Consider the following 21,365-nt stretch of genomic DNA (forward strand, 5'->3'; position numbering starts at 1 on the left):
ATCTTCTGCCTCCACAGACACCACCCTCAATTCGGACACCATTCATCTGTCCAAGTGCAGGCCCGCCCTGTCCGAGGACGATACCATTGTCGAGGAACTCAGCAGCACCAAAGACGGCAGCACCAGCAGCTGCAACCAGGACACGCTCAAGGCCAACAGGAACGGTGCTGGACACCACAACCACAACAATTGCAGCGGCAAGGCCACCAGTCGACCCAAAGTGGCCACCATTCTGAGGAATCCGAGCATGCGGGATCGGGATCGTGAAGTATTATGTGAGTATTTGCTGAGGGTATCAAGCGCAATGGGAAGCGTGGGGGGTTTCCAAGGGCGAGTCGGAAACGCTGCCGGAGAATCATGGACTACGGACCACGGATCACCCAAGGATACAGCCAGCTGAAGCTGAAGCTGACTCAGACTCAGACTCGGACCTTTACCAATCACAGCCCTGAGATCCTGCGCATCCTGGGACGAAATGAAATCTGTCTAAATTCAACAATCTGCTTATCAAAGAATCAGCTGGCCCCAGCGTCGAATCGGTTCCCAGAATCTAATAACAAAATACACAGTCACAATGGCCGATTACGAGCGGAACTTTCACTGCCACAAACTGAGCGACACGTAATTCCTTTTCTCAGCGTCTTCGGTTCCAGATTCGATAGGTCTTTTGGGTGGGCACCTTCTGAACACCAACTAGAATTGAATCCAAAGTTTATGAAATGAGATTGGGTCATGGAACCATATCGTTAGATCCCTTCTATATTACCAGTTGATATTTGGCTCATTTCATATTAAAATCTACCTTTCATGATGCTTGATGATCTACAAAGATCTTAATCTGAATATGTGATGGTTCTGGAAATTCCACCATTCCACATCAAGGAGACAATCTCAAAGCAAATGTGTGTCAATTCAGATTGAAATACTCCTCGATTCAGCTCTTATCGGACCGGACCATCCACGCACCTTCGTCTCGCATTCATCGTCGTCTCGTGTGCGTAATGTACATAGTATATATACGAGTTTACAGCATTTAGTATAACGATGATGATGATGATGACTACACTCTACGCTGACAATAGTAAGATCACGCTCAATTGCAATCAGTTGTTATTGTTGCATCATACGCTCCTTTCCATACAAAACAAAACAGAACAGAACAGAACGGAACGTCCATCCATGGCCACCATGGACAATTTGAGAAGTTGACTAAACAAAAGCACGAGCCCGCTGATTATAACCGCTGCTGGCATCGTCATCGTCATCGATTGGATCGATTGAGTGCACGGGGAACACTCGCGGAGCAGCGGAACAGCGGAAAACAAAAACAAACAACAAATGAATGCGTACTCTTTGACGCACCGATGACTAGGATGACTTCAGAAGATGAATATCAGTTGAGGGGGGTTCTCTCCCTCGATATTTCATCGATAACTCGCATCTGCAGATCAGTACTCGGCTGAGTATCGTATTGTCGCGGCACGTGAGCCCTGACCGCTTTGCCGATGGTACAGTGCAGTACAGTACAGTATGGACCCGCATCGTCAACTCTTTTTTCTGCCCTCCGCTCTGTCCATCGCCTGCCGCCGCCGGTTCCAACTGGAATCCAGCGACGACATCGCTGCTTATCACAATGCAGCAGCAGCAGCAGCAGCAACAGCAGCAGAAGCGGCAGCAGCATCAGTAGCAGCAGACTACAAAGCCTTGCCGAAACTTATCTGCCGCGCAACGACTTTGAGGCCGAACCCAATTCCGATCCCGATGCCGATGCCGATGTCCAGCGATGTCCGCAGTGACTATTTCTGCGTCGCAGTTAGCCCGCCCGCTCTAGCAGAAACCAAACAAAATTTGATAAGTTTTCGTATGTAGAGAGAGAGAGAGCGAAAGAGAGTGAGTCCGAGAGCAGCGCGGCGCTGCGCCGCTGCAGTTCTGCCCGCGTCTCGCACTTTGGAATGTAAACCGATGCCGCCTTCGTTCGTTTTTATCAGCGTGCGCGATTTTTACCGCGCCGAACATTGAGTGAAGTTCTGTCTGAATGGGATGCGTAATTGATATAGTTTGTGTATGTAGTGCACACACGCATGCCTGGCTGGTGTGTACACGTGTGTAATGTGGAAGTGGCATCTATTTTTGGGTCACTGTATGGCAAACAGCAACAAAACAAACCATCGTCCAGACAACAAAGGCATCCAAACTGATGAAATGCAAACAGACGGCCGCGCGAAATCTATTTCTGGTTATAGTTCTGGTTCTGGTTATGGTTATGGTCTCATCTTAAAACTCACTCTATGCGGTCCACCCCAATTCACACGTGCTAAAAAGGGCAACAGAGTCGCAGTCGCAGTCGCGGTCGCTGTTCTGCTGCCGTTCTGCTGGCGTTCTGCTGGCGTTCTGCTGGCGTTTGTAGTGCCATTTGTTTGGTTTTGGGCATTGTAAAAGCCTATAGCCGCGAATTGGGCTAACAAAGGTGGGAACGCTGTGATAAGATATGTAAATCTTTAGTAAAATCTACTAAAAAATAAATCCAGGGGGTTCACTGATCCCACCAAGGTCTCTCCCTCTCCAGCAGGAAGACCATGGAATGCCTTCCATCTGGGGCTGTACCCTCAACCCTAACCTATAAACCTCCATTTCAAATTTAAAGGTCTTTCCGAATTGCGCATCAGACACAAGTCCTAAAACGCTGATGCAATTCAAGCGTTCCATTACAACAGAATCGAACTGCATCGGAACATAATCGACTCCTAGCGGGCCAGCCAGCGTGTCTATGCAAAGTAGGGGCCCTGATAAGCCAGACAAAAGTGGCCGACAGCTACTAACCTGTTGAGATCTACCCGACACCCTGAAATGGCTCAATCATTGACTGGCAAAAGCGGCACAGGTACTCGGAATGGGCAAAAATATCACTACCTGCAGTCCCTGGCTGAACACGTGTCAGAATGATTGTTTTGGCTTCGATTGTAGTGGGTTTTCGGGCGACTTGGGACTGGGATTCACCCCGGTCGATGGCTCATACTGGGGCTGGGGCCTGCCCCCGATTTCCACTTGAGTCATGGCATCCTCGGCGACGAATCAGAGGCCGTGCGGCGATAGCTTGCGCAACTGTACCTACAAAAGGGGGCTGGCAAGCAACCGGAAATTCCCGGAAAAGGACCAGATCTTGCATAATTTCTACCTGCAAAGGAGATTACAAGAAATTAGCCGCGTGCATTGCGAGTATACAGAATGGATATGGGCTGAGCGAGCGGGCTGTAGGAGGCTGGCCTTTCGCTATCTTTTGTTCGGTAGACCCGCGGGCAGTGCAGCCCGTGACGGCGCCGTTCCGCTGTCGCAGTCGCGGTCGCTGCCAATGCCGCTGCCGCCGCAGTCGACGTCGTTGCGGTCTTATAAACTAATGCAAATGAAGTTCAGAATTAGTTTTGCATTGGCCGCGTTTAGAGCAGCAGCAACAGCAGAGAACGGAGAACACAGAACACAGAGATTGAAAATTGAGAAGCAAAAACGACAGCGAATCCAGGAGAAAGCGGTACAGAGGAGCACGCCGCCCGTTATCGATAGACAGAGGCCAAGTTGGAACACAATCGCCAATCGATCCGCATCCGCATCTGCATCTGCATTCGCGTGTGCCGATGAGAAACCTGCGTTTCCGCCAATTCGTATTAGCTGGCAAAAATCGCTTGAGAATCCATCATGAGCTGGTTCAGAAGATCGTCGCGTGCACAGACCGGGAGCCAATCGGAATCAGATCGGGATCAGGATAAGGATAAGGATACAGATAAGGATAAGGACAAGGACAAGGATGGTAAACCAGACATGTCGAAATCGCTGAGCAGCTTGGATGAACACCGCATCGAGCGACTGGAACCGGAGGAGTTCTTTCACGATCCGGACCATGTGCGACACTACAAGGAGGAGGCCATGTTCCTCAGCATCATGGCCGAGTGGGAGATCATCGAGCATCCGCCGCAGGGAAATTACTTTTCCGCGGACTTTGAGGAGGAGCTGCTGCAGCAGAGAACTCAGCCACAGTCACAGTCACAGTCGCAATCAGATCTGCCTGGCTCTGGCTTGGACTCCATAGAAATAAAGGAAAAGCCAGCAAAGCGCAGACGCAAGCGCAAGTTCCTGGAGCTGCTCTTTGTCGACAACATTCAGACGGGGATTGCACTGCCCAGCCAGGGCATGGGACAGGAGCAGGCGTCCCCGAGTTCCGTGCTCTGTAAAAAGTCGAAATATGCCAGCAGCAGCCTGTCCCTCAGCAGCAGCGGCTCCCTGGCGCCCCATGGGCCGGCCACCACGACGGCCACCTGTCCGCAACAGGTGCTCAAAGACTGCCGCATCAATCGCACACAACTGAAGACTGAGGCACTCGCTGGCTCCATAATGGGGGCCATCGGCAAATGCCCCAATCCCACGGCGGAGCCGCCCACCGTAACCAGCACCCAAGAGCTCCACAGGGACACGGACAGCTGTCATCCTGGAGAGCTCAACACCTGCGATCACTACGACATCAAGCAGTTCTTCCACCTGGACGAGCGGGGCAATATTCTGCTCAACATAACGCACATCGTGGAGTTCCGCGCCTGGGGCTTGGCCCTCCAGGGCCAGAGCCGTCGTCTCTATCGGCGCTATCGCCGGGGCTGCGAGTGCGCCGACGAGGACTATTGCCGGAAACGTGGCTGCTGCTATCTCCTGCGCCGCCTGCTCCGGCTACTGTGTGAGCTAATCGTTGGTAAGACAGGGATTCCAGTGAAGGGAGGATTAAGATTGGGTTCAGGGATGGACGATGGGCAAGGGGCGAGGGGCGAGGGGCGAGGCGAACTAATGCCAAATCCTAATCCTTGTAATTGCTTTCTTGCAGGTCACCCCCGCAACAAGATGAACATTCAGAGCAGCGGCCCCGGCGACTCCCTGCGCGCGTACACGCTCCAGCTGGCCCAGGACCCCAGCTCCACCTTCGCCCGCAACATCGAGAACTTCATCAGCTGCACGAAGGAGTCCCGCGAGGCGGCGCCCCAGGTGGTGATGCGCAACATGCGACAGTTCATGAGCGGCATGAAGAACTATCTCGTGAAGCACGGCGAGGGCAAATTCCATGCCGAGCTGGAGTCGGCCCGCGGCCGACTGAAGGCCGACGAGTTCCTCAACCTGGACGCCATGCTGGAGACGGTGATGCACCAGCTGGTGGTGCTGCCGCTGCGCGAGCATCTCTACGGGATCTTCGTGGACTACTATACGCGCAGCGAGGACATTCAGCTGCTGGTCCAGAACGTGCGCTATGCCTGCGAGCGTGAGGCGGCCGACTTTGGCATCCGGCCCACGGTCACCCCGCCCTCGCAGACAGCCCTGCGACTGATTGCGAACCTGCTGCTGCGCCTGCAGGAGGCGGAGCTGCCGCTGGACAAGCTGGAGCTCTTCCTGTGCGTCATATCGACGGTGTTCGATGCCACGGGCTGTCCCCGCGGCCAGCAGCTGGGTGCCGACGACTTCCTGCCCGTGCTCGTCTATGTGGTGGCCAAGTGCGGCTTTGTTGGGGCCGAGATTGAGGCCGAGTTCATGTGGGGCCTGCTCCAGCCGACGCTGCTCAATGGGGAGCCGGGCTACTACCTCACCGCCCTCTGCAGCGCCGTGCAGGTGCTTAAGACGTTCATGGCCTCCGAGGGCGAGAGCGGCAGCGGATCCCTAGACGTAAGTACACACCTCCCTTCATTTTGAGTAGCTTGAAGCTAATCTCTTCTCTACTTTTTCTCCCTCCACACAGTGGCGCTCCAGCTGCCTGCCCGCCTGCTCCAGCGTGCTGCGGGTGATCATTCCGGATGAATGCAACGGCTCGCTGCAGACCCGAACACTGCCCGTGCGACCGCACACGACCACGCGCGAGGTGTGCCGGATTATTGCCCATAAGGCACGGATCACCAATCCGCAGGATTATGCCCTCTTCAAGCTGGTCGACGGCGAGGAGACGCTCCTCAGCGACGCCGAGTGCCCGCAGGATGCCCGCCTGGCGGCCAAGGGCAAGCACTGTATGCTCGCCTACAAGCGGATCGATGCCAAGATCGCCTGGCCCACCACACAGCCGGCAGGACATTGAATCCAGCATCAGAATCTGAATGTGAATCTGAACGTGAATCAGTATCCTTTCCTGCCCTGCCCTGCCCTGCCCTGCCCTGCCCCATCTTGCTCACTAACCAAGCATATTTGATTAATAATTTATTATTATTACATTAAAATATACTTAGTAGCCTGTAAGTAAAGCTAATTAACGCTAATTAATTAGTTAACATTTAATGTGTACTAAACAACAGTATTGAGTTAAGCGTCGTTTTTTTTATCATCATAAACCTCCTCATCCCGGGATCCGGGATCCGAGACCCGGCAACCCATCCCTGTACCAATCCGTTTCTTTTTTTTTTGCTAATAAATAAACATATATCTATGAAAAATACGAATAAAACATATACATGAATATATATATATATATTATATACGAGAAAATATACGATATATAAACACTTAGCGAGTAGAGATCCGAACTGCACAAAAAAAACCGAATGGGATAAAAGTCATCTGAACGAATCTATACTCTATAATCGACCGTATCATATCGGTAAATAAAATAATCACACCCCTACCCCTCACTTACATGTCACTGCCACTGGCATGTGGGGAGGCGCATCCTGGAGACCAAAAGCAGAGTTCAATTACAATTACAATCACAATCACAGCAACAATCAATCCAATCCAATCCAATCAATCTTGGCATGCACATCGGACCATCAGACTATACACGAAAGGCATTTAGTGGGTTTCTTGAGTCTTTTTTTCATGTAAGGAAGAACTTAAAAATAAAATACATACATTACATACATACATATATCGACATATTAACCAATACATTTTAATAGTTATGTACAACTAAAAACATCTATGCTCACAATCCCCTCTATATAAAGGACTATTTTTTTTTGTATACTTTGTAAAATATGTGACATGTAATCCAAAAATAGCGAACAAACAAAACAAAAATCAATAAAAATAACCAAAAATTATTTCGCATTTAGATATTTTAACTGGAATAAAAGCCAAAGCATACTTTTGGGCTGGCGCTGAAGTCGCTCTCTTGGGTAGGCCCAAAAGTAGGCAGCGAGGCGGAAGCCAACAAACTTTTGTGGCAAGCTTTTGGGCGGACGCAATTGATTAGTGGGATTCGGATGTAAAAGGGAAAGTCTTGTCCGCTGTGAAGAAGATTCTATCACCAACCATACAGTATATACTCGTAAATGTGAATATGTGATCTACTAGTATATTGTGTATGGTTAGAATATAGCCATTCTATTATAGACACCGTAACTTCCCAAAAGTGGTGCATACCCTTAGGCTGAAAACCAATAAAATTACTCTACTACCACGATTTGTGATCTGCCGCCTAGAATAACAAATCCTACATATCTGTACATATCTCATCCGAAAGTAAAAAAAAAAAATAAAAAAAAGTACAACCAAATATAAAATCCAGAAATTTCGCCATGAATAAATTACAGATACACCTTTTTCTGAATATTTATAGTCCGTGAGATAGTTTTTGCCATTTGTTTGACGTCTTCAAGAAAGATTTACTTCTTGCCTGGGACACACAATTCCTATCTCTGAAAAAATGTCCTATCTATCTATTGAATGAAGGTAGTTTCGTATTTGTCAGATACTTGCACATCCATCTTTTCATCTTTTAAAATAAATAATCCTCACCACATACTCTATTAAGTATTATAGCACTTTTACTTTTTGTTGCTTGCGATTTTTTCATTTATGATATTTCAGACTCGTTGGCATCTTTGAGAAACATTTTGACTCATGTTGATCTGCCATATCAATGATAATTAGTTGGGGATCTGCATCAAACGATCCGGACCGTTCCGTACATATGGCCTACTCGTACGTACGTATCAGTACTATCCGAAGTACCGCTTATCCAGATCGAAAATGTTATTTAGCTGTACTCCTCGAGTACTCTCTTCGGGGACTCTATAATTAAATTGGCTAGACTTATCGCAATCTGAAACGGCTCCGTCTAAATATGGTGAGGATTCAAGCAGATTTGGCTTTGTTTTTTTGCGGGACTTTGGTGGGGATCACAGAAGGCAAAGGCTATCGCCGGCCCACCAGTTGGTACTTAAGTGAGACGCTAGCCACCATCTGTGGACTTGAGTGGCCCCAGCCCCAGCCCCAGCCGTAGCCCCAGCCCCGCACACAAGTCGAATAACAGTCGACACGAAATCGAACAGACGGCGCGACAGATAACGATAATTGATGATGATAGATTAGCATTAATTATTACATATAGATTGTTCGTACTGCCTAGGGGTCGTGCATAAACCCCGTGTATGCGGATTTATTGTCGCCAGTATTTAATGCTCGGCTCTCCTTTTCTGTGTTTGCCCATTCATGTGCGAGCCTGCATGTGTTACTCTCCCAGAAATCTGAAATAGCTAAATCAAATGTCGCCAGTTAATCAACTAGTATCAGTATCAGTGCTGAATCCGCTTTGTTTTGATGCCAATGCGAATTCGGGGCGATAAGGACCACACACAAACACGCACACGACGATCGACTGACAGACAGAGAGACTAGATCCAAAATATTTCGCAACGTGTGCAAAAAATGATACCCGAGCACCGTGCCGGAGCAGCATCCAACGTCTTGGGTGCAGACCCAAAGTTCAGATCGTGTCCTTTGTTATGTTTGGGCAGTCGATTCCATTGCTTCGATTCGCTATCGTTCTGGCAGTTGTAAATTGCTGCAAACTGGAGTTTGAGCCATCCATAAATTACTTATTGGTTTAATTATAAATAGATAGGTGCGAGTAGGTATACCAGAACCCAGTCTGGAGACAGCGTTTATCGCCCGAGCCGTGATCGCTGTGGCTCTCTCTCTGATTTTGATACTCAAGTGCTGGCCTCTTATCAGCTCGTCCCAGCACAGAGACGGCTATAGAAATGTTGCAATGACGCGATAATAAACAATTATTTGCACGCCGTGCGGCCCCAGTTGCCCGGGCCCCTGGCGACGGACTAGCGGACAGGGGGATCCGGCCAAAGGGGCGCCACAAGCACAAGTGGCCCGAACTAGAGACTAGAGACGGGGAGGGGATGGCGGCTGGCTGGGATAGTTGATAGGTAGGCACAGGGCGGGGACTGTGGGGCGATGTTTTGATTAAACGATCCTAAGTACAGCACGTCAGGCGGAGAGCGAGCGACCGAACAACAGGCAAACAGTAAACAGCGAAAACAAACGATTGTCGAGAGTAAGTATATATTGATTATTGCACGGATCAAGTGGGCCGTTTGATAACTTTCCCCAGCCCAGCCCCCACCTCCCCCCAACAAGGAGAAACCCACTCCCAATCGAGGGCCAGGTGGGCGGGCATCAGTGTGTCATAAAACATTGGGACGAGTTCCGATGCCTGTGGTCGAATGATATAACACTTGAGGCAGTCGTTTGTGAAGTTTGCGAAGTACCCGGCTGGTCGAGTCGAGGAGTCATCTCTTATTCTAGGAATTTCTTCATCTGATAATAAATCTTTAATGGGTTTCCCCTTTAGAGCCCCAAGGAGAATGCAATTCCAATGAATGCAACTGACAGATAGCACATTCCCAGAACAGTTTTCTGTGATCCGCACTCGAACAAAGAACTCTGAATCGATCCGATAAGGCCACGATCGATTGGCAGGACTGAAAACTGTTTGACCCACCCACGGAACCATCCTACCTTTGGCCCAGTCCCAGGCCCAGGCCCAGACCCAGACCCGTGCTCATGATCGCGATCTTGCCTTTGCCCCTGGACTGGAGATGGGGCTATTACGCATACGCCTCGTGCGCACCCAGACAAGAACCGAAGAGAGCGAGAGAGCTGGCCAAAAGTGCCAGAGAGCAAACGAACCACAGAGATAGGTGGAGGTAGAGGTAGAGAGAGAGCGAACGCGGCAATAGAGAGATCGGGGCCGACCGAATTTTGGATGGACAGCTCCAAGATCAGCTCCAAGCGACGGCAGCTGGCATTTCATTTGGGTTGGGGCGAGCGAGCGAGCGTCACGTTAGCTCAGAGCATCCACGTTCACACATCGCGACGCTGTCGTTATATTCTTGATTGTTTTTCTTCTTATTTGTTTTGTGTGTGCTTCTCTCTGTCTCCGTTGGAAAAGATCATCATCATCGTCAGCTTCCGTTGATCTGCGCCGTAGAACAGCATCGCCGATCAGTTCCCTTTGAGATCCGTAAACAAAAAGCAACGCGATCGCGCCGACTAGCCGCACTCGACTCTTTCCAAGTAATCCGCACAGAACGCGCAGAACGCACAGAAGGAGGCCCAAGCCCAGCACAGCCATGGAGGTGTACACGTCGGACAGCTCGGACACGGACTCGCGAGAGCAAAAGACCATCGATTTTGGCCGCATGAGTCTCGACCTGGCCACGCTCGAGGATCACCTGACATCGCCGCACAAGGCCCTGCTGAAGTCCAGCGGCGACATCGAGACCATGCTACTCAACCACAATCGACTGGTGGGCCTGCCCCGGGTGCTGCAGCAGTTCGCCAACCTCAAGGTGCTGGATCTCAGCTCCAATGCGATCACCCAGCTGCCGGACGCCGTCTGCCAGCTGCCGCTGGTCACCCTGATCGCCAAGAACAATCTGCTGACCAACTGCTCGCTGCCCAAGTCGCTGCTGGCCAAGCAGGCTGGCGGTGGACACGGCCACAGCACCCTCAAGGAGCTGAACCTGAGCGGCAACCAGCTGACCCACTTCCCCGAGCAGGTCACCGAGCTGCGCCACCTCAAGTATCTGTATGTGGGCGGCAACAAGATCACGGGCATCTCGAAGGACATTTGGAAGATGCAAAGGTAAATAAATGCAAATTCTCAATGTCAATCATAGACCACGCCCCAACTGAAGCCATACGCAAGGGGGAGGTTGAGGGCGACAGCAATAGCGACAGTGAGACGCCACTGTTGCCAGGCGTCTGGTCTGGTCTGGTCTGTCCGGTCCGTCCGTCCGTCCGTTCGTATAGGAAAGAGAGAGGGGAAAAAGTCCAAACAACTAGTATCAGGCCCGTCGGTGTGTTTCGTATGAGAACTGATAACAAACACCCTGAGAGCCCCAAAGCACTTGTGAGTGGAGTGGAGGAGTGGACTAGTCGGGTGGTTGGTGGCATCGTAAAAGCCAAATCTATCGAAAACACGTACTCGACTCGGACCTAAAACGATTTGGTCGAACCATAAATATACGGTACCCCGTATATTAATACAATAATAATAAACAAAAGCAGGCAAAAAAAAATTCCGAATATCAATGGAAAACAAATTAAAAAATCGAAATTGGAATTAGTTATCAGATTACCCGGACTTTGTGGCGGAATTCGCAAAGTCGGATGGTTACGGCGGGGGCTCCGGGACTCGGACACGGACCCTGCCTATGAACATGCCACTCCACTCAGGGAACGTACGTGAAGAAGAGCAATGCTGTATGGCGCGTGACGCAACAGGAGATTCTATAGCGAGGGAGTCATAGTATGGTTGGAGGTCTGTGGTTGAACCATAGAAGAAATAGTCCAAAGATCTTTCTGCCATGCCCATGCCAAAGGGTGTATTTATTTGAATTTGAGGCAGTTCTGTCTTTGTCTGAAGCGGAGATGGTAGACGGTGTGTGCCTCACCTTTTACAAATACACTATGCAATCTCTTGCTCTCTCTTAATCAGTCTTTCTGTCTCTGTCTCTGTCGCTGTCTCACTGTCTTGCTTTAAGCAGTGTTGAAATCGATACGTTAGGGGACAGATTGACTTTTGTTTACACTGACAAAAACAGAAGGCGAGGTTTCAAAGCACCTGGTGGTTTTTCCTTTGTTTGAAACCAAAGAAAGCTCTGAAAGATGATACCGCTTTAGAGGAATAGTTGCGAATAGGGATGTCTCTGAATACCCAATTTCCATGAACTAATTTTCCCCCTTCCTCGCCGCAGCCTGCATGTGCTGTCGTTGGGCGGCAATCTCATCAGCGAGGTACCGGATGCCGTTGGGTCCCTCAGCCTCTTGCAGGCCCTAGTCCTGTGCGACAATCTCGTCGAGAACCTGCCGATGAGCATTGCCCGGCTGAAGAACCTCAAGTCGCTGCTGCTGCACAAGAACCGGCTGCGCCACTTGCCCAAGGACATTGTGGCCCTGAAGAACCTAACGGAGGTAGGTTTCCCCGTATTCCCCGCAATATCTGTCCTCTAACCATGGCTCTCCTTTGTTTTCCTCTCCATCCCCTAAACAGTTGAGCCTGCGCGACAATCCGCTGGTGGTGCGCTTCGTCCAGGACATGGCATTGAAGCCCCCAACTCTGCTGGAGCTGGCTGGCCGCATTGTGAAGGCTAGTGGCCAGCGGCCCGGACCCTACGACATTCCCCGGACCCTGGCCGAGTACCTCAACAGCGCCAACTGCTGCGTGAACCCCAACTGCAAGGGCGTCTTCTTCGACAATCGCGTGGAGCACATCAAGTTCGTGGACTTTTGCGGCAAGTACCGCGTTCCGCTGCTGCAGTACCTCTGCTCCTCGAAGTGCATCGAGCATGAGGAGCCGGCGCGCGGATCCAGTGCGAGCACCAGTGCAGCGAGCAGCGCCAATAGCGGGTTCATGATGCGCAAGGTGCTGCTGGGCTAGGCCGAGCGTCCGGCCCGCCCGCCCGCCTGGCCTCTGGCCTGGACCTGGCCCTGGCTGGCAGCAGGAGTGCCATCGGAGCGCCGTCGGTGGCTAGCATCGACCGGAGATCGATATCGGAGACGGAGATCCATTCGTTGTAAGGCCGCGGCTCGTGCCACCAGCTCTGGCACGGCACCGGCTGTGGAGTTTGGCGGCCACCGGGCCCGGCCCGTCCCACTGGCTCACCGGCATCCATTGGCTTTATCACGCTATCAAGACAAATTTGATCTAATTTTCTAAATGATTATCGAGTCGTACCGTTCGCTTTGTTGTTGTTCTTTGCTTGCACGTTTGTTTGTTGTTTGCTTGTTGCTATATCCCCCAGCCCCTCCCCTTCCCTATTGCCTATTCCCACCAGACTACTATTAACAATCCAATACCAAAGAATCGAAAGAATGCCTTTCATTTCGCTCATCAGAGCAGAATATCAGCGAGGGTTTCCAGAATGCAGAATCTATACCCAAGGGCTCATTTGCCCTAAAAAGGGGAGAACTGGAACCCAAAGCTGTAGCTCGTATACAGTATCAACGACGGAAGGATCATCTCTTGGAAGACACCTCATCCCATGCCATTTCAGGTCCAAAAGATACAGTGTCGAACCTGATGATCCAGCACATCTGTATACCAAAGAAGATCGGGAATGGCTGCATAGAATTTATACCCAAGATCTGGCAGATCTTATACCCCACTGCAGAGCAGAAGATAGTTTACATGGTTTACAGAACGTAGAAATCGGTGATGGATTTCATTTCGTGCTGAACGATGCTTTACCGCTCTAAATGTAGCGTGTCCTCCGGCATCCCCTCTGCCTGGGATACGAATAGTTCCTGTAATGGAGTAAAACAAGAAACAACAGTTTCGATATATTCTGTATAGATATTTTATTTCGTGTTCAAATCGCTCACAACTTCCACGGCTCGTGCCATGAAATGCTCCTACAACCTCTGGATTACCAGAGTCTAAAAGGAAAACAAAGGACACGGGACACAGGGGAAACTCTGCCCACGGGACATAGGACACAGGACACAGGGCACAGGACACACACACACGTAAGGGAGAGGGTTGAGAGAAAGGGCATGGTATGGTATCCTTCGGAATATCGGATAGCTACGCATATCGCGGTGTATTGGACTAAAAAGTATACATTAAAAGTACATATAAATACGACGATGACGACAGATTCTGTGAGCCGGGAGTCAAGAGTTCTGTTACACATGGGAGGAAATACGATACATGATGAATCGACGGTTGGGATGGAATGCTCATCGGCGTCTAGTGTTGTTTTGGGCATACTACTGTGGCCCTTCACTTTACTCTTATGACTAATTGGAGGATAGAGACATACTATTTGAGCGACTGAGGAGTGGCAGAGTGTTTTTTAGATGCAGATGTACGAGTAGATGTAGGATCTAGATGTGGTTTGGGGTTGTGGGTTAGGTTTTGTCTTATAATGCTAGTTATGTATGTATATGGATTAGTACGGTTGTATGTAGTTATTAGTCGCTTGGAATTGGCATGGTTTACTGGTCCATCACCTCCTGGCTGGTGTCATCCACCTCCATGGCGGCCATATCATCCTTGACGGCTGCCTCTTCAGTTACCATTTCGCCGCCAGCGGATGCAGCCTCCTCGGACATCACCACCTCCTCCCCGTCGGCCACAGAGGCTGCGGCTATTTCCTCATCGGCCGGAGTGTCCTCCATCGGCTGATCGTTCAACGCGAGTGCTGGTGGTGTGGCAGCGGTGGCTGCCTCCTTGGTGACTTCTGGCGGTGTTGGTGCGGGCTCATCGTCAGCTATGGCTGACGAGAGAGATTTCGGTGCGGCCTCATCGTCATCGGCATCGGCATCGCCCTCAGCTGGATCAGTTGACTCAACGGGCTCGACGGGCTCTTTGTCAGCTTCAGAAGCTTTCTCGACAGTCTTGTCGGCCTTTTTCTTATTATCGATGGACTCCGATGATGGTTCGGCAGCGGCCGATGCCGGTGGCGGCGGCTGCTTCTTGCCAACGGCCGGTTCGGTCTCAGTCTTTTCAGTATTCCGCTCCTTGACGTCGGCGGTGCCCTCGGCATCATTGGCTTGGCCGGGCTTACCAGCTGGTGATGCCTTCTTTGCCGATGATTGTTTGGGATCCGGTGTGGAGGCCGTTTTCGGCTGTCCTTCCTTCTTTTCCTTTTTAGCGGGAGTAGATGTGGATGTCGACTCTTTGTCTGCGTCCTTATCATTTTCGGTCTTGGCCTTGGCTTCACCCTTTTTCCCCTCAGCGAGGCCATCGCCTTCATCGGCAGCGGGCTTGGTCTTTGGCTCGACTTTCTTGCCTGTTTTCTCGGCCTTTTCGATCTCCTGCTTCTCAATGATCTTCTCCGGCTGCGGATCGGCAGCATCATCGGCCTCGGCATCCTCCTCCTCCTTCTCATCGGCAGTTTCTTTGACGGCTGCCTCAGGAGATAGGCCGGCCTCATCCTCGTCGTCTTCATCTGGACCACCAGTGGGATCACTCTCGGGGGATGCTTCCTCATCGTCGTCCTGCTCCTGCTCCTGCTTTTGCTTGCTGCCGTTGAGAGCCTGCTTGGCAGTCTTCACATCATCCTCATCATCCTCGTCGGGCTCTTCGATCTCGGCTGCCTCCTGGGGTGCATCGGCATCAGTCTCATCCTCGTCGTTCTTCTCATCATCCTCGTCAGCATCATCCTCAGCGTCCTCGGACTTGGCTTTGGTGGCCTGCTCGGACTCGGCGGCCTCATCCTCATCTTCAGCGGCTGCATCGGCATCATCTCCCTCGTACTCCAGCTTGGCCTTCTTCGCCTTGGGCTGGATGGAACCCCCGTCCGAGCGTGGGCAACTGGCCTTGGCGGCACCACCCCCACCGCCGCTACTGGAGCCCTCACCACCGGCCTTGCCGTTGTTGAAGTGAGCCGCCGCCGCCTCGTTCTCCATTTCAATATCGATGTTGACCTCCAGGGAGAGGTCACCATTCACCACAGAGTCCAGGGAGTCGCCGTTCTCGCTTTCCGTGCGTTTACGACCCGGATCAATGGTGCTGACCACTGCAAGTTCAAGGACTAGGAGTAAGAGGTGGACGGAAGATCCCAACCTGATCTCGGCATAGCACTTACCCAGTATGTTCTTCTCCAGGGCCCGCATGAACTTGTCGATGCGCGAGTACTGCTTCCGAGGATCGATGAGCAGCTCGCAGAGTCGTTGCACGGTAAAGGGAGCCGCATTGAACAGGTCGAGCCGCTCCAGAAGCGACGATTTCATGGTCTCGTAATTGAAGGGGTCCACATTCGGATAGTTTGGTATCTCTGTGTGTGGGGGAACAACAACACACGGGACATGGGTTATGGGTTGTGTGAAACTGACCACTGGCTATGGAACCTCGTTACCTTCCAGCCGGGGTGAGTCCTCATTGAAGTGCTTGATCACGCTGAGCAGCTTTTCGCGGAACAGATACTTGAGGCTGGACCACTTGAAGAGGGTGTCCCCAGTCTTGGCCACATACTGCAGATAGTCCTCCAGCTCCTTGGGTATCTCCTTCTGCTTGAGGCGGGTGAAACGCTCTAGGATTTGTAGAATCTCCTCGCTGTTCTCCATAGTGGCCATCAAATTATTGAAGGGGGAACTGCAATAATTTGTGAGTTCGACAAAACTGCAGATGAAAAACCGGCCGGCTGGAAAATTTTCCTCGCATTGAGGTAGACACACAAAAATCCGACACCGAAAACCGATTCGACTGGAGTCGCTGTCGCTGTCGAGTCGGGTCGAATGGAGTGGAGTCGGGGTTTTTGCGAATCGGACGCTGGTGTGTAGGTATGCGCCGAATCAGCGGCTGCCACAATGGTGGCGGCACCGGCTGTGGCAGCAACAAGAGTAGAGTGCCAGCCAGCTCGACCGACCGGTGGCAGAAGAGACCCGACCGACTCTCCCCTCAGAGCATCTGCATCTCACTCGGCAGCATTGAGAGCAGATTCTTGGTGGAGGACACTTCGTATACAAACAAGTTATGCTGCTGCACTCACACACACCGCACACACTTAGACACACACAAGTAAACACATGCAGATACATGCACATATATGCAGCAAAAAAATCGGCAAACCCTGTCGTCTGAATACGAACGAGTGTGTGCATTGCACTGGCAGCTGCCTTCGCTTTTTTTCCTCATTTGCCGCTTGTTGCAGGGATTGTTTTTGGCATCTGCGCTTCTGTACTGCCGGCAAACCTACCACTTATCGGCTGCAGCGCTAGAATATTTGTTTCACTCCCCCCGAAACTCACAAAGTGCATTCGCTATTCTCACCTGCACTGCTTGGCTGGGCTGCTGTTGCTGCTGCTGCTTTCTTTCTATCACAATCTTGCTCTTGCTGAATCCTTGGTGATGGGGGGGTGTAGGGATCCCAAATGAAAAAGTTAGGTTGGGATCAGTGTGACCCGCGGATTTATCGATCTGTATACGGTTCTGACGCTCACAAATATACCGAAACTACGTCTCAAATTTCGAAATATACCGTAAATATATTGACATATTATTTGTATCCAAGTTGCTTCATATTCCTCGTTTTTGATATTCGGCTGAACATTACTTGCTAGCTAGCACTCTCAGCCCTGAACAAACAGTTTTGCCCGATAATCTAATCAATTTTATATAAAAGTGGTTAATCTTGAGAACCATCTTTTCTGGAATTGTTTATAAAATAATGTCAAATCAACAACCATTTTCACTAAAATTTCCTAACATGGTAACTACTCGCAAGCTAACATTTGCTACATATAAACTACATCTTAATGTAATTACCCAAAGCGACACCTGCCTGACAAGCCTTTTCTCCGACATTTTTGAACAAATTGAGATTTTGGTGGCAAACGATCACCAAAACGATTTGGTGGCACTCGATGCTGATCACAAATTAGTATTCGATGTGGCCTGGGACATGGCTATAAATGGCATTTCTATACGGTTTCTACATTGGTGCATTGGTCAAGAGGGTAAGTCCATAACGCGTCTTAAAATATATTGGAAAATACTATGAAAAGTATAAAACTTACGAGGTGTGTGCTCTAGACATATGGTGGCAAGAAAATAAGAAAATCCCAGAATTTAAAAAAAAAACACACGATTTGTATCACCTGAACTGCGCTAAAATTATTAAATTTAATGTTTTTTGGTGGGATATTAAAATACCCTTGGTTTACAATGGGTTAATATTTCTCCTTCAAGGATTGGAAACCATATTCCTCGGGACATGAGTCTGGCCCATACAAATTGAATTTTGCCAACGGTAAAAATATCAATACCTTCTAATATATGTATATTTATTCCCCAAATCAATGCGACTATCAAACACAGCGTATTCTTTCCAGCCATAAATTAAATAAAATACAGTCAATGTAGTGTCGATGCAACAAGTATCGATAGGCAATCAGATGCCAGTGGTGCCATCTGATGCAGAGTAGACGTTCTCTGTAAAACGATCGTGGGGAGAAACACTAATAGAACTGATTCAATTAAATTATTAATTTTGCGGTAAAATCTGACTGCAGAAACAATTAAAAAACAAAATGTTAGCTGATCTAAATATTGAGCAGCCAGAACGTGGATTTGTATCAAGATTGTACCATAAATACTTATATGCCAATTCATCATTTGAGCATTGAGAGTGCTCATCGGCTCAAAAGGGTCAACGAATATACATACATAGGTAGAAATCCAGTTGATAAAGTGGAAAGAAAGTGGATGATCATATGGACATGGAGTTTGAATTTGCTCACTCTGCTGCAGAAAAGAGAGAGGCAGAGAAGACCTAGACCAAAATGTCAGGTACAGAGAGGGAGAGAGCGATCTCCTAGTGCCTAGCCAACCATCACATTAACGGAGAAGAGAAGTCAATTCCGTATACGGATCTGCTTTATTCCCGAGATTTATTTTCAAGACTTTGTCAGGAATAAAAGCATGGTTTTGGTAAGGACTGAAGCAGGGGCGGAACCAGTTAAAGTGACTCGCCGTCCTACCAGTATTATCTTTGAGATACCTAATTCCTAATTGAATCCCGGACGATCCAGTGGTTCATATTATAGTACATGAAGCCCCATCCCTATTTGCATCTCCTTGGCAACGACCAAATACCCTCAAGGCAGGCCAGCTTTACAGCTCCAATTAGATGATGCTGGTGCTGGACGGTGACGCGTCCCAAGGACGAAGGAAATACAATGTCTTATAGACTGCTAATACTGCTACTTTGTGTCGTGTATTTAGTGCATAATTTAGTGGACTAACTAGTCTAAGATAGAAGCTAGGCTTGGGCATTAGGCGTGCGGCTTGAACTGCGGATTGTGGGAGCGGGCCATCTTGGCGGTGAGCCACTCCTCTGCATGACGCTGCTTGATGTGCACGTACATGTTGGACCGAGAGCGGCACTCCTTGGGGCAGTGCGGACAGTTGTACAGCTGGAGGCCCGTGTGGATGGCCAGATGCTCGTCCAGGTTGCGCTGCTGCTTGAAGGTCTTCTCGCAGTATGTGCACTGGAAGCTGGTCGTCAGCTTGTGGGCATACTTGATGTGAGCGCGTAGCGCTGTTCTCGAGTTACATGTCTTCGAGCAATGGGGACAGGCCGTGTTGGTGCTGTCGTGGGTGAAGCGGTGCAGCCGCAGACTGTGCTCGTTCTTCAGCCAAACCCCGCAGACGGGGCATTGCATGGCCGGTGCAACTACGCCCTGATGCTCGCGCAGATGCCGCTCGAATGAAGGCTTGAACTTGAACTTTTTGCCGCAGATGTCGCACACATGTCGGTGCAGATCCTCGTGTATGGACTGGATGTGCCGGCGCAGCCGATGGACATTGGCAAAGCTGTGCGGCACCAAAGCGAAAGAGAAGGACACAACGGGGGTTAGAATGCGTGATGCTCCCTATCTCACTCTCAGTCTCACTCCCGAGAGTCTGTCTGTCTCGAGCATACTTTTTATGGCATATGTGGCAGATGTGCTCCAGCGTCGCCGTGTCGTGCTTCGCGAGATGGTTGGCCAGGCGTCGCTCACTGCTGAAGGTGCGCTCGCACTTGGAGCAGGGGAACTGCAGCACCTTGTCGAGTTTCTCCACCTTGTTGTGCACCGTCTCGATGTGGGTGGCCAGATAGTCCTGAGAATTGAGAGTCTTCTGGCAGATGGAGCAGCTGTTGGGCAGCACCCAAAAAGAGACATGGAAGGAGGTACACCAACAATACGCACACGCCCCGCGGGCTTTACTCACGTGAAGAGCTTGGGATTGACGTGCTTGCGTATGTGGTCCATCAGCTTGGAAGCGCGTGTGAAAACCTTATTGCAGCACTTGATGTAAAACTCGCGCTGGTGGGCCTCCAGGAAGTGCACCTTCAGCTCGGACAGATACTTGGCGCTGAACTCGCACAGGTCGCAGTCGGCATTCATGTAGCTGGCAATGACTTCCTCGTACCGCTTGGCCAGCTGTGCCCGCGAGCAGCCCTTGGGCTTGCGCTCGAGCGCTGCCTGCAGCTCGCTCTCCTGCACTTCCGTAGGTATGCGCTGGCCAGGCGCCTTTCTGCGACGCCCTTTGCTGCCCTCGCCATCACCACGCCCAAGGAGATAATTCAGCTCCTGAGCTCCGAGAGAGCAGGTGTCTTCCCGTGTCTTTGTGGTGCGGGGGTGGGACCTGCGCTTTGGCTTCAGCTTGTCCTGCAGCTTGACCAGCGGCTCATCTGCAAAAGTGGAACCGCTTCAAATGCGGGGGATTCAGATGGGTATCCGGTAAGCTTATGGACTTACCATCCGAGGTGTTTTCTTCGGGGACCGGTTCGCATTCGAACTCGCTGTCCGTCGCCTCGATATGAGAAGGATGCCCGTCTTCCTCGGACAAGTAATCAGTCGGCTGTATTTTGATATCGCCAGGCGGCGCCTGTGGCACCTCGACACTGTCCACATTCACATCCAGAACACTGCCCAGCAGGCTGAGGTTGTGCATATCGAGGGGCTTCTCGTCCATTTCGACTGCCACCAGCGGCAGCTCGTCAATGTTGACGTCCACATCTATCTCGCCCGTCCACTTCATCGCCACACAGTCCACGTCGACGGTGAGGAACTCCTTTTTGAGGGTGCCCTGCTTCTGTTCCACCAGCTGCCAGAAGGTATTGAAATCCTCCAGATGCTCACAGCACTCGGTGCAGACACTCGTCGAGATACTGTCATCGGGCGTGATCTGAAATAGGGCCAGCAGTCAGGAAAATATGGTTTTACTCGCCGCCCACTTGCCTCCAACTGCAGGAATTTGGCAATCATCTTGACCAGAGTAGTTTCCGCCAACGTCTCGTTCGTTTCGAACAGGAATACGGCATTGCTGGGATTTATGGTGCGCAGGCATAGTCTGCAAATCATCTTTGCTGGGAAAATACAACAAGTTAAATGCACTTTTTTGCTGCTGCTGCTGCTGTAAACAACATAATTAGCGATGTAATTTGAAATTAGAGATGGGTGGACTTTCAACTTTAATTGTGGGTGGGCAGCCCAGTAATGGTGGTCCGGCAACGCTAGTTCGGTATATTTTTAGAATATCATTATCCATTTTGTAGATGCAATGCATCCCAACAATTTAATTAATCAAGCAAAATCATACATTAAATGTTAAAAACTCA

The 21,365-nt window shown here is 50.3% G+C and overlaps 4 protein-coding genes across 14 annotated transcripts in view; 2 read left to right on the forward strand and 2 right to left on the reverse strand.

The window, feature by feature from the left end:
• The window catches only part of spri (Src homology 2 domain-containing protein sprint), a 112,626-nt gene extending 106,152 nt beyond the window's left edge, over nucleotides 1-6,474 (forward strand). For 7 of the 8 annotated variants that reach the window (XM_015186254.2, XM_033385526.1, XM_033385527.1 and 4 more), the window contains 3 exons: nucleotides 18-275; nucleotides 4,862-5,688; nucleotides 5,762-6,474. In XM_015186254.2, the coding sequence (XP_015041740.2) occupies nucleotides 18-275; nucleotides 4,862-5,688; nucleotides 5,762-6,091 (1,415 nt within the window). In that variant the 3' untranslated portion in view covers nucleotides 6,092-6,474. Of the gene's footprint in view, nucleotides 1-17; nucleotides 276-2,454; nucleotides 4,733-4,861; nucleotides 5,689-5,761 lie in introns of those variants that run through there. The other variant, XM_015186256.2, reaches the window with a different exon arrangement.
• Nucleotides 6,475-10,053: 3,579 nt separating this feature from the next.
• Nucleotides 10,054-13,123, forward strand: LOC4814953 (leucine-rich repeat-containing protein 58). Its single transcript, XM_001354826.3, has 3 exons — nucleotides 10,054-10,894; nucleotides 12,009-12,225; nucleotides 12,305-13,123. Exons 1-3 carry the CDS (start codon nucleotides 10,380-10,382, stop codon nucleotides 12,689-12,691), a joined length of 1,119 nt encoding a protein of 372 aa, XP_001354862.1. The 5' UTR covers nucleotides 10,054-10,379; the 3' UTR covers nucleotides 12,692-13,123.
• Nucleotides 13,124-13,594: 471 nt separating this feature from the next.
• Nucleotides 13,595-17,220, reverse strand: PPP4R2r (Protein phosphatase 4 regulatory subunit 2-related protein). Of its 4 annotated transcripts, none has more exons than XM_033383632.1 (4): nucleotides 17,030-17,220; nucleotides 16,116-16,351; nucleotides 15,846-16,034; nucleotides 13,595-15,791 (listed from the first exon to the last, which is right to left on the reverse strand). In XM_033383632.1, exons 2-4 carry the CDS (start codon nucleotides 16,330-16,332, stop codon nucleotides 14,251-14,253), a joined length of 1,947 nt encoding a protein of 648 aa, XP_033239523.1. In that variant the 5' UTR covers nucleotides 16,333-16,351; nucleotides 17,030-17,220; the 3' UTR covers nucleotides 13,595-14,250. The 4 variants fall into 4 exon arrangements, with proteins under 4 accessions (XP_033239523.1, XP_033239525.1, XP_002134163.4 ...); XM_033383634.1 differs by having other exon boundaries at nucleotides 17,008-17,220; XM_002134127.4 differs by having other exon boundaries at nucleotides 13,595-15,776; nucleotides 17,030-17,216.
• A 1,724-nt stretch (nucleotides 17,221-18,944) lies between these two features.
• Nucleotides 18,945-21,203, reverse strand: LOC4815381 (transcription factor grauzone). Its single transcript, XM_001354825.4, has 5 exons — nucleotides 20,986-21,203; nucleotides 20,503-20,932; nucleotides 19,973-20,435; nucleotides 19,683-19,895; nucleotides 18,945-19,573 (listed from the first exon to the last, which is right to left on the reverse strand). The coding sequence occupies exons 1-5, from the start codon at nucleotides 21,106-21,108 to the stop codon at nucleotides 19,033-19,035; spliced, it is 1,770 nt and encodes a 589-aa protein (XP_001354861.3). The 5' UTR covers nucleotides 21,109-21,203; the 3' UTR covers nucleotides 18,945-19,032.
• Nucleotides 21,204-21,365: the final 162 nt, after the last annotated feature.

The sequence above is a fragment of the Drosophila pseudoobscura genome, chromosome X, assembly GCF_009870125.1.
Source record: "Drosophila pseudoobscura strain MV-25-SWS-2005 chromosome X, UCI_Dpse_MV25, whole genome shotgun sequence".
NCBI classification, from domain to species: Eukaryota; Metazoa; Arthropoda; class Insecta; order Diptera; family Drosophilidae; genus Drosophila; species Drosophila pseudoobscura.

Excerpts from the sequence above, each read along its gene's own strand:
- LOC4815381 (XM_001354825.4), bottom strand. The coding sequence starts at position 21,108 with ATGATTTGCAGACTATGCCTGCGCACCATAAATCCCAGCAATGCCGTA. Across the intron at positions 19,896-19,972 it reads GTCAATCCCAAGCTCTTCAC|CTGCTCCATCTGCCAGAAGA; the intron begins GTGAGTAAAGCC and ends GCTGCCCAACAG. Across the intron at positions 19,574-19,682 it reads TGCCACATATGCCATAAAAA|CTTTGCCAATGTCCATCGGC; the intron begins GTATGCTCGAGA and ends GGTGCCGCACAG.
- PPP4R2r (XM_033383632.1), bottom strand. The coding sequence starts at position 16,332 with ATGGCCACTATGGAGAACAGCGAGGAGATTCTACAAATCCTAGAGCGT. Across the intron at positions 16,035-16,115 it reads GGACTCACCCCGGCTGGAAG|AGATACCAAACTATCCGAAT; the intron begins GTAACGAGGTTC and ends CCCCACACACAG. Across the intron at positions 15,792-15,845 it reads CCTGGAGAAGAACATACTGG|TCCTTGAACTTGCAGTGGTC; the intron begins GTAAGTGCTATG and ends TCTTACTCCTAG.
- LOC4814953 (XM_001354826.3), top strand. The coding sequence starts at position 10,380 with ATGGAGGTGTACACGTCGGACAGCTCGGACACGGACTCGCGAGAGCAA. Across the intron at positions 10,895-12,008 it reads GACATTTGGAAGATGCAAAG|CCTGCATGTGCTGTCGTTGG; the intron begins GTAAATAAATGC and ends TCCTCGCCGCAG. Across the intron at positions 12,226-12,304 it reads CCCTGAAGAACCTAACGGAG|TTGAGCCTGCGCGACAATCC; the intron begins GTAGGTTTCCCC and ends TCCCCTAAACAG.